At 51.7% G+C, this 10,552-nt stretch overlaps 1 protein-coding gene across 5 annotated transcripts; it reads right to left on the bottom strand.

The window, feature by feature from the left end:
* Positions 1-433: 433 nt before the first annotated feature.
* THNSL2 (threonine synthase like 2) lies at positions 434-10,143 on the bottom strand. 5 transcript variants are annotated; one of them, XM_051619546.1, is made up of 9 exons: positions 9,920-10,143; positions 8,727-8,954; positions 7,885-8,079; positions 7,465-7,617; positions 6,522-6,752; positions 5,135-5,283; positions 2,327-2,452; positions 1,005-1,144; positions 434-882 (listed from the first exon to the last, which is right to left on the bottom strand). In XM_051619546.1, exons 2-9 carry the CDS (start codon positions 8,947-8,949, stop codon positions 654-656), a joined length of 1,446 nt encoding a protein of 481 aa, XP_051475506.1. In that variant the 5' UTR covers positions 8,950-8,954; positions 9,920-10,143; the 3' UTR covers positions 434-653. The 5 variants fall into 5 exon arrangements, with proteins under 5 accessions (XP_051475506.1, XP_051475507.1, XP_051475508.1 ...); XM_051619547.1 differs by lacking the exon at positions 9,920-10,143 and adding an exon at positions 9,140-9,238; XM_051619548.1 differs by lacking the exon at positions 8,727-8,954 and having other exon boundaries at positions 9,920-10,136.
* Positions 10,144-10,552: the final 409 nt, after the last annotated feature.

The following is a 10,552-nucleotide window of genomic DNA, read 5'->3' as shown; positions in this document are numbered from 1 at the left end:
GAGCACCTTCCAGTGCCTGAAGGGGCTCCAGGAAAGCTGGGGAGGGGCTTTTCACCAGAGAGGGCAGTAATAGGACAAGGGGTAATGGTTTTAAACTGAGGGATTTGTTAGACATCAGGAAGAAATTCTTCACCATGAGGGTAGGAATAGGCTGCCCAGGGATGCTGTGGAAGCCCCCTCCCTGGAAGTGTTCAAGGCCAGGTTGGACGAGGCTTGTGCAGCCTGGTCTAGTGGGAGGTGTCCCTGCTCATAGCAGGGAGGCTGGAACCTGATGGTCTTCAAGGTCCTTTCCAACCTTCACCGTTCTCTATGATTCTATGATTCTGTGATCCCAGCACAGGGCTGGAATTGCTGGATAATGCTCAGGAAGCTGGTGACTGGGATGGTGATAAATCACCTTTCTGAAGCAGCTGGTAATGAGGGACCAGGTGGGTTTATTCGAGTTTCAATCAGTTTTTATTAATAGGAAATAGGAGATAGAACTGCAGAACTGAAAATGTTACAAAATAGTCTACATAATTCCACAGCAAAGCATATTTTTGCTAATAATCCCCTGTACGGAGAGTGTAGGCTCCTCCCCCAGCAGAACACAGGGCTCTCCTGGGAATGGAAAGCGAGCCCTGGGAGGCACCAGCCAGCCGTGCCCCAGCAGCTCAGCTCTGGGTGACCCCCTGCCCCACGACCCCCCGCCGCTGTGCCGTGGCTTCGATCCGCTCCCGGAGCACCTGTGTCCAGTCCTGCCCCCGCTCCAGAGGAGTGGACCTGGTTTCCATGGCCATCAAGGCAGTGATGTCAGGGGGGAGCTGGGGAACCAGGCCGGCTCGGAGCAGCGCGTCCTGAAATTTGGCTGCAGAGGCTGGAGCTAAGCAACAGCGGGGGGTGCTGAAAGGGGAAGAAAAGCAAGAAAATTCCAATGGAAGCAAGACCCAAGCTGGAGGTGCTGCAGGAGCCAAGGGAGAAGTGATGCTCCAGTCCCTGATGGACCCAACCGGGGCTGTCCTTACCTGTCTGGCTGTGAGTAGTGGTAGTGAGCAGCCACGGCAGAGTGAGGGCACAGCAGGTAGTGGTTTTCCTCCCAGCAGAGCTGCATGGCTCTCACAATGTCCTCGTCGGAGGCTGAGCAGGAGCGCAGGGTCTGGGAGAGCTGTGGCCATGGGTGGGACACAGGGAGGTTTGCACAGGGCTCCACCACCCCACCCCGTCCCTGCCAGGCTGGTGCTGTGGGCAAGCAGCAAAGCAGTCGGAAACAGGGAGGCTGGAGGATGGGGCTCCCCAGGGATTGGAGGAAAAGGGGGTGAGGCACTGCTGGAAAACACCACAGGCCCAGGGTGCTGGAGAGGGGGTTCCATACACAGATGCTGGGAGCATGAAGAAGAGGCAAGAGCTGGCTCCTCAGCTCTGCACTGCTATTTTCATGCTCCGTGGGAGTTCCTGAGGGCTTGTAAACCCCACCTCAGTGTAATAGCTCTTCATGCTTTGAATAATGTATTTTTTCAGTCTTTATTCTACTGCTGCACCAGCAGGAGCAGGCACTGGGCAAAGGATCCTTGGTGGGGACAGTGCATATTGGATGGAAAGAGGGAGGAAGTGCATATTGGATGGAAAGAGGGAGGACTTTGCATCTGGCCCAAAGAGCCTCACAATTCTAACATCTGGTTTTCTCTTGAATTTGGGTAGATACTAGGAAAAATTTCTTCAAGCACTGGGACAGGCTGCACAGGAAGTGGTGGAGTCACCATCCCTGGATGTGCTTAAAAGTCATGTAGATGTGGTGCTGAGGGACATGGCTTAGCAGTGGACTTGGCAGAGCTAGCCCACTGGTTGGACTTGACGATTTTGAAGGTCTTTTCCAACCTAAACAATTCTGTGATTCTCTCTGCTTTGTGCCTGTGCTCCCACTTGCCCTCACACCGAGGCTGAACTGCAGCTCCAAACCCAGCAGCCCCACACTCAGAGCCCACCCAAAGCCCACCCTCCCTTTCTGCCAGTACCCACTGCACGGTGCCTCAGTGTGCAGCCACTGCCACCGTGGCCAGGGATGGAGAGGTTTCACATCCTACTCAAATAATTGCAGGCATTCTTTGAATTAGTTTTGCAAAAACGAACTAGGTTTCTTTTTAAAAACTTAATTTAAAAAAAGAGGGTTTTATCACCTCCATGCACACGCTTTGATATAAAACCAGCTCTAGCCTCACACTTATATTTTTTGGTTGAAAACTCCGCTGTGATTTTTTTTTTTTATTATGAAAGTGGGTTTAAAACAACTGGTAGTGGTAAATCTCCTTACACGTGCACACACACAGCTCTGTGGGCGTGAGGAACTGACCTTTCTGTGCAACTCCTCTGGCAGCTGAAGGCGTTTTGATGCACTGAATCGCTCCATCAGCGTTTTCATCAGGCGGCTGTCGGAGCCTGAGAGCAGCCAGAGGATCCTCTCCACATTGTAAGGCTCCTGGGATAAAAAGGCAATAGGTGAGCAGTGGAAACGGGAGCATCTGGCTCAGGGGGAGAGCACCTGTGTGGATTCCCTGATGCCTAAATTAGGGCTGAGGTCCCACTGCCACGTTTTTCCCAGTGAAAGCTGGGGTGGGGTTGGTGTGCTCCTACACTTACATCCCAAGACAAGTCTTTAGGAACATGATGTCTTTCAGAACTCTGACCTGTCAGAGCAGTCTGGCAGTGACCACTGGATTTAAAAAAAAAAAACAACTAATGAAGGGATGACAGATAAATCAATGGTGTGACCACCTCCGTACCTTGAGGAGCCCAGGCTAATAACACAGTGTGTCTTTGAGAACCAGGAATATCCAGCTGTCTACTCAGTGTTGCAGATGCTGCTGTGAGTCACCCAGCTCCCACATGACTTTCTGAGACACCCCTGCAGGGCTGACCAATAATCTTTATGAACATACAAGGCATATATAGGGCCTGACTGGCTTCTATGTAGCAACCCCTGTTGCAACACTGCAGCAAAACTGGGTGCAAGACCATACAGAAGGGTCCCAAACCAGTTTCACTGCCCACTGTCTCATTCTTGCACTTGCAAGCACCAAGAAACCTTCATCCAGGTGGTTTGGTCAAGATACGTTACAGGGACAGACAGGTCAAGGGGCACCAACTACCAAGTCCTCCTCCTATCTCCTGGGTTCAAGGGCTGCTTTTGGATGAGCTCTTTATACCTTGCAGCAGCTGACAGTGTCTGTGACCTTTCATCTCTCCATCCTGTCCTACCTCGGCAAGGCATCAGGACTTACTCAGCCTTTCGTGCCCTTATCTGGGTGGCTTATGGCCCCAGTCCTGTTCTTCATCTTCCCACCATCATCTCCCAGAGCTTCCAGTCTGTAATCTTCAGTCTAGTCTGGGTGTAGCCTGCCCTTTGCTTTAGGCTGTCCCCTGTTTCAGGCTGTCCTCTACTTCCCAACCTGGCTGTCCTGAGAAGATACATGTGAGCATGTCTGGACATGGATGACCTGCTACTGGAGGTGCCTCCAGCACCATCCTCCTGACACCTCCCTCTCCTGCCCTTTCTTCTGCTGCTCCCATATCCAGACCTTTCCCTTCACGCTCCATTCATATTAGCCTTATGGTTTCCAGTACAGATCACTGCATTGGCACCAGTAAGTCAACAGGACACAGGTGCAAGAACTGGCCTTGCCATTTAAATTATTAGCCAGCTCTCAGGTCTGGTTTTGTCCCAAGTCACTAGAGCTATCCAGGAGAAAGCTGGGGTCTAGTCTGGAGGACAGGTTATTGTAGGGACTGTTCCCAAGGAAAGTTCTGGCATGTGGACATGAGCTGCATGGTGCTTCCTGACCTCAGGGCCAGAGAAGAGCCCCTGGTTGGCTTTAGGTACTGCAAAGACATCATGTCTGCTGTGATTCTCCTGGGATTGCTCCTTACAAGGCTCATCCACATAGACTTGCTTCTTCACCTTCAATTTTTCAGTTAGTGTTTAGCTGCAAAGTTTTATCTGCTTTAAATTAGACTGGAGAAGAGGCAACCTAAAGAAGTCGTGCACCCTCCAACCTTGAAGTTTTCCAACTGGACAAAGCCCTGAGCAACCCAGTCTGACCTCAGGGCTGACCATGGTTTGAGCAGACCTCCTGAATTTCCCTTCAGCATGGATGATCTGTTGAGCTATAGAAATATTTGCATGGATGCCTTCATATGTGAGCTGAACGATTATGTCCCATGTCCCATGCAGCTGTGGAGAAGGACGTGCAGAGGGACACACCAATCCAGCTCCTTGGGAATCTCTGGGCAACACCTCGCCTGGCTGCTTTCCCTCGTGTTCCCAAAGTCTGGGATACCTCAGCAGACCAGTGCTACTGAAGGGACACAGGCCAAGAGAGGAGTCCATCTACCATCTGAGCTCTGAGAAGCCCCACACATTCATGCCTCAGTAGGAAAGTTAAGCTGCAGACCACAGCAGCCTGGTCATAGGGACACAATGACTGCAAAGCATGGCAGTTCCTCCAGCCTCCCAGGTCCTCCCAATGTGTTTGGACAGCTCTTGGAAAACCCAGGTAGCTTAAGGCCACAGTGATACAACACCAAGCGTTTCACACTTTGGTGATTTGCTTGAAAGCAGATCCAGTCCCTATGCTTCCAGGTGTTTGTTTTCTATACCTCCATGACTTTTCACTTCTGAGGCCTTTGCCTGCCTGCTGAGACTTGTTTTATTCTGAGCAAGCTGCAGATGGCCATAGATGAGGCATTTCTTCTGGGCTTCCCTACCTTCTTCCTGGTCTCTTCTCTTGCTCTTGGTGGAGCCTTTCACAAGCATCAACAAAGTCTCTGAGACACGACAGGATTTATGATTTTCCAAATGTCACATTTCGAGAAAACATCTGCCTCTTGCTAACCTTGCACGTAATGAAGTACCAGAAACCCAAGATTTAACAATGAAGATTGCAAAGTCAAGCCCTGAAAAGTGAGGAAGAAGGTTTGATCTATCTCAGCTCAGCAGTCTGCAGCATAAATGCTCAACATGAGTCACATCTCCTGATGCATCACTGAGAGGCCTTGCCAGTGGCAGAATTACACTCTCATGAACCAGACAGAACAAAGGAAAAAAAGTATAAAAAAATTGTAATATTTGTTATTTTCCCTTTTTGACCAATTCATTACATACCTGGATATCCATGGCTGATGCTAACGTAGCCTTCACACTCTCTGACAGGGAGAAATCTCCATGTTGAACAGTCCTGTGAATGATGTCATTGCTGTTAACTACAGCAACAAGTTGGATTGGGAGACCCATTTTCTGAGCAATACAGCCAGCTAGGAAAAAAGTGAAAAAACACATGCATGTTTGGTGAAGAAATATTCAAAGGAGATTTGGCAAAGAAACCATTGTACAATTTGATTGAGCATATATCCGAGCAGCAGACACAAATGACATTCCCTAATGGACTCTGATAGGACAAGGGGTTGTTCAGCCTGGAGAAGGTTCTGGAGAGACCTTAGAGCACCTCCCAGTACCTGAAGGGGCTACAGGAAAGCTAGGGAGGGACTTCTTATTAGGGCAAGGAGTGACAGGATGAGGGGTATGAATTTCAAGCTGAAAGAGCATTGATTCAGATTAGATATTAGGAGGAAATTCTTCACTATGATGGTGGTGAGACCCTGGCACAGGTTGCCCACAGAAGCTGTGGCTGCCCCATCCCTGGCAGTGTTGAAGGGCAGGTTGGATGGGGCTTGGAGCAACCTGGGCTGGTGGGAGGTGTCCCTGCCCATGCAGGGGGGTTGGAACTAGATGATCTTTAAGGTCCCTTCCAACTCAAACCATCCTGTGATTCTATGACTCTGTATCTGTCTCTACTGCTTTGGTACAGCACCAGTTTATGAAATCTGGGGATGCAGTGCTCCACCTGCCATTGAACATTGACCCTTGGGCATCTCCACATTTGAAGATGGATGGGCAGGGAAGCAAGAGGTCCAGCAACTGCTGCTCAGGAGAGAGAGAAGGTTTGGGGCTCTTGCAGCTTATTAATACTGCCTCAGATGGGCACCCTGGAAGTGCAGTGAATGCAGGTGAGTCCATTGAATCCTTTACTGCCTTCATAAACCTATTTTGGGATTGAGGCAATCAAGGACTCACATTTAGAAGGCCAGACTATGCAATTAAGAGGGGTTCTTCTGACTGCACACTACCCTGCAAACCAGGATAGGACTTCACACCTCTGTTAATGTCTCACTTGGGCAGTAAGAGCCACAATATTTTCCTCCTTTTCTGCATCAAACACGATCTGTCCTTTTCCAGTGTGCCCATCCTCAAGATAGCTACAGGCATCATCAAAGGGTGGTTTGGGATTTTCTGCACCTTGCAAATCAGCAGTGACACCTGCATGAGTAATAACCATACATGAGTAATAAAATACAACTGGTTCTGAAGAAATCCTACCAGAGAGTGGGTGTTTTAATAAATAGCAATACCCAGTATCTGCAAAGTGCTTTTAGTCCATAGGTCACAGCACTCTCTCTCTCTTCCTTATCTAACCTATCTTTCTTCCCTTCACCTGTGATATTTCCTCCTCCTCCTGTCGGCACAACAATTTCCACCACTGGCAGTGGGTTGGTATCCAGGGAGGGGGCACACTGAAAGTAAGCATAGAAGTGGTGAGCAATCTGCACCATAATCCTTGACCAGTTGACTGAATTCAAGCTCATCAGATTGTATTTTCTGGCAAAATCGACATCAGCAAAGAGTTCCTTGATGGGCTCATCGATCTCATCGCTGTTCCCATGAGCTGTCAAAAGGAGAAAGGAGAGATTAGATCTGCCAGCATCAGCACATCATGCACCAGGTATTTCTGCTCAGAAATAGGGTCAGCCTCAAGCCCTGGGGTTTGCTGTGGCCAGGGGTGTCCTGAGCTGCCCGCCTGCCTCTGGGGCTGTACGAGCTGGGGGTTGAGGAGCACCATGTGGAAGCTGGGTGGTTCCTGCAGATGTTGCACTCTGGGCTCTTGCTTATGCCAAGTATATATTTGGCAGGAAGGCAAATGCCTGCATCCCCAGTGAGCTGCCAAGATGAGACTTGGCTGAGAAGAGGAGTCCATGGGACAGCTCAAGCACTCAGTGGTGGTTCCTAACCATGGGGACAGCAAAGTGGTAGGGGGTGAACTACCCACAAAGAAGATGGGACAGAGGGAAAGACTGACTCTTGATTCTCTTAGTGCCAAGAAATGGTGTTGCATTGAGTGCAGCCACCTGCATTGACCAGCAGCTGCCTGCATGGAAGCAGCTCTGATCTGAGGAGAAAATGAAGCCTTGAACCACTTGGTCATCAAAGTAGGGACATATGCCACAGGCTCCTGTTAGCCAGACGTCCAAACATGGTGACCATGATGGCAATAGCCTGGCTGGCTGCAGCTGCTAAAAGCAGCTGCCCCCTAAGACTTTCAGGGTCACAGTTTTGACACAGCAGGGCCAGAAAGTGGACAGTCCAAAAGCAATGCCAACCAGCAAAGACGTGGACATTGTCTTCAATGACAGTGGTCATCTGAAGTTCCTGTATCTGGGTGCAGAACCCCTTAGGCAGCAGAACAAAGATGTCCATGTTCTTCTGCCCTCTCACACTCTCGATGGCTGAGCTCCCAGTGTCCCCTGAAGTCCCTGTTTCAAATTGAGGGAGAAGCAAGAAAAGCAAAAAAAAATTGATGGGTCCACCAAATCTGCATTGCTGCACTTTAAGAAGAAGATGTAGAGACGTTCCATGAGATGCTTTTGGCTTGAACAGCCACTCTGGCATTGCCCAGAGATCACACACCAGCCACTCCTGAGGCAATACCACCCTGAAGCAGCCTGGGACAGTCGTGGGATGAGGGCTCTCTAGGTACAGATCTGGCCAGAAGTTTCCCCTGCTACAAAGGGCATACTCACCCACCACAATAGTGACATGCTTCTGCTTTTTCTCCAAGAAGTACTGTAAAAACTGTCCCGTGCAGGACAAGGACAGATCCTTAAATGCATAAGTAACCCCATGCCAGAGCTCCAAAACATTCAGCCCATTCTTCAGCCTGGAAAGATGGACCACATCCTTGTGTCTGAACCTGCTGAAGGCCCTGTCGATCAGGTCTAGAGGGAAAATGGTGAAAAGGGCTGTTAGATTGGGTAGAGGAGTTATTCCTCTGATTTATGGCTTCCTTTATCTGTGCTCTTCCTGGTCCTTGGGAAGCTCCCTCCACAGCCAGACTCCCAGCTGCTGCAGAGGTGACAGATACCCAACAAGTTATTCCTGGTTATTAGGAGTAAGTCAGCCCAGCTTCATGGTGTTTGTTAGCTCTATGGTAAGTAACCCCAGGGGACACTCAACACAATCCGAGCAAACGGTGTTAAAATACAAAATAAATCCAGGACTTCCATCGTAACGAGATGCTGAGACAGAGGTTGCAGCTGCCCTCTAGTGGAAGCGATAGCTGATAAAAACACTCGAGTCACACCTCGGGGAGAGCGTGGAGCAGCAGCCAGTCCCGGTGGGAAGGCAGGTCTGGGGGCCAGCAGGGTGCCCCAGCGGAGAGTGGGACCGGGGCATCATCATCAGCCTCCAGAATCCCTATTTGCAATGCGTAATAAGCCCCAAGCCAGGTGACAGAGGACAGGGAACCGAAAGGAGCAGGCAATGGCTCAGCAGGATCCACCCCGAGGGGGCGGAAGAAGAAGACGGGGTGCAGATGGGCAGAGGAAGGCCCCGAGATCCTCACGCCCATCCCCGCCAGGCTCACCGTGGAGCGTGCTCCGTGGGACCAGCTCGGCCGGGATGAAGAGGGAGCACAGCTCCTTCACCAGCTCCCGGTAGGAAAGGCGGCTCCAGCGCTGCAGGGTGTCCCGGCCCAGCGAGGGGACGCGCCGGGGCATGAAGAGGCCCCCGTCGGGCGCGAAGCCGGAGAACAGGGCTCCCTCGAAGCCGACGGGCCCCGCACCTCCCCGCGTGCTGATGTACTCCATGGGTGCTGGGGGGGCACCCGGTCACTGCCCGGGCCCCCCAGCATCCCCCCCCGCAGCCCACCCCCGGCTCGCAATCACCGAATCGTTACCAGTTTTGGAAGGGGCCGTCAAGGTCAGCAAGTTCCAACACCCCAACCCCCCCCCGCCCCCGCTGCCATGAGCTGGGAACGCTGTCCCACGAGGCACAAACCTTCCCCAAGAAACTTCCCAAGGTGGATGCGCTGAAGCTCCTCAGGGAAGAAACCACCTGCTCCCATTAAAAAAAAAAAAAAAAAAAAAAAAAAAAAAAAAAAAAAGGGAAAGGAAAAGGGAGAGGGAAGGGAAGGAGAGAAGGAGAGGGCAGGGCAGGGCAGGGCAGGGCAGGGCAGGGCAGGGCAGGAAAGGAAAGGAAAGGAAAGGAAAGGAAAGGAAAGGAAAGGAAAGGAAAGGAAAGGAAAGGAAAAAGGAAAGGAGAAAGGAAAGGAGAAAGGAAAGGGAAAAGGAAAGGAAAGGAAAAGAGAAAGGGAAAGGGGAAGGGGAAGGGAAGCCGTGGGGAGCTGGAGCAGCGAAGGGGACGCAGCGTTTTTGCAGGCAGTGGGAAACGCTTCCCCGGGATTTGCCCCGAGGCGGCTGGAGCCGCCGGGTCCTGCTTCCCCTGAGCCCTTCCCACCCTGCCCCGGAGACACTTCCCAGCCTGAGGAAAAGCCCTGACGGCGCAGAAGTCACTGCGCAAGCAGGTCCTGGCCCCTGCAGGCTGCCTGCAAAAGCTGGAATTTTACAATTTAAAAAAAAAAAAAAAAAAAATCAATCAATAACTGTGGTTTTCGAGCAGGTTGATTTTGTTCGAAGGGGTTAAAGCAAGGACGGGATTTAACTCAGCGCAGGAAGGACCGAGTTAAACACACACACACACACCCCCCCCACCGGATTTGCGCTGCCGGGAGAGGCCCCTGCTCGCCTCGATTCCCTGGATTCCCACTGCTATTCCCACCTCGGGCACTCGGGCCAACGCTGCAGCCCCTCGGCACGGCCTCGGGTCTCCTGCCCCCGGGCGAGAGGCAGGAATTCGAGCCAACAACTCGTCCCTGCCCCCGCTCCCGGCCCGGCCACCCTTCCCGCTCGGTGCGCACGGAAAACTTCTCCCGGTTGCAACCCGCCGGTGGCGGAGGTGAGCGGCTCCCTGGCACGGGAATGTGTGGGAAAGACAGAGCCGAGCTGCTGCTGGCCTCCCGGGCGATGGGCAGCGGCCGTGAACTGCACAGCTGGCCAGAAAACTCGTTAACTATTAGCAGAAAGCTTGTAACTGTGAGGGGTGATCAGGCGCGGAGCGCTGCTTGTCTCCAGTAAAATCCCAGAGAGAGAATTAAATTCATCTGGGGAAGCACGGAGCCGGCGGATTTAGCTGTGAGGTTGGATTTCAGTTTGCGACTGAACCTGCTTAAAGCAGGGTTTCTGTCAGAAACCTCCAGAGGTCCCTGCCAACCAAAATCAGCGTGTCATTCGGCCGGGTGAAGTGACCTTCGCAGCCTGGGAGGTGGGGACCTCAGGTAGGTGAGCAGTTGTTCTGCACCTTGTCTCAAAGCCAGTCTCCCCTGAGATCGCTTCAACCCGGTGACTAAGGGAC

The sequence above is a fragment of the Apus apus genome, chromosome 4 (assembly GCF_020740795.1).
Source record: "Apus apus isolate bApuApu2 chromosome 4, bApuApu2.pri.cur, whole genome shotgun sequence".
Classification (NCBI taxonomy): Eukaryota; Metazoa; Chordata; class Aves; order Apodiformes; family Apodidae; genus Apus; species Apus apus.
Note: the sequence above shows the minus strand (reverse complement) of the source record. Positions and strands in the feature narration are given on the sequence as shown.

Coding starts and splice junctions, on each gene's coding strand:
- THNSL2 (XM_051619547.1), bottom strand. CDS start 9,206: ATGGGAGCAGGTGGTTTCTTCCCTGAGGAGCTTCAGCGCATCCACCTT. Junction 6,753..7,464: donor CAATGTCCACGTCTTTGCTG/GTTGGCATTGCT, acceptor TCCTTTTGACAG/CTCATGGGAACAGCGATGAG. Junction 883..1,004: donor CACTACTCACAGCCAGACAG/GTAAGGACAGCC, acceptor TTCCCCTTTCAG/CACCCCCCGCTGTTGCTTAG.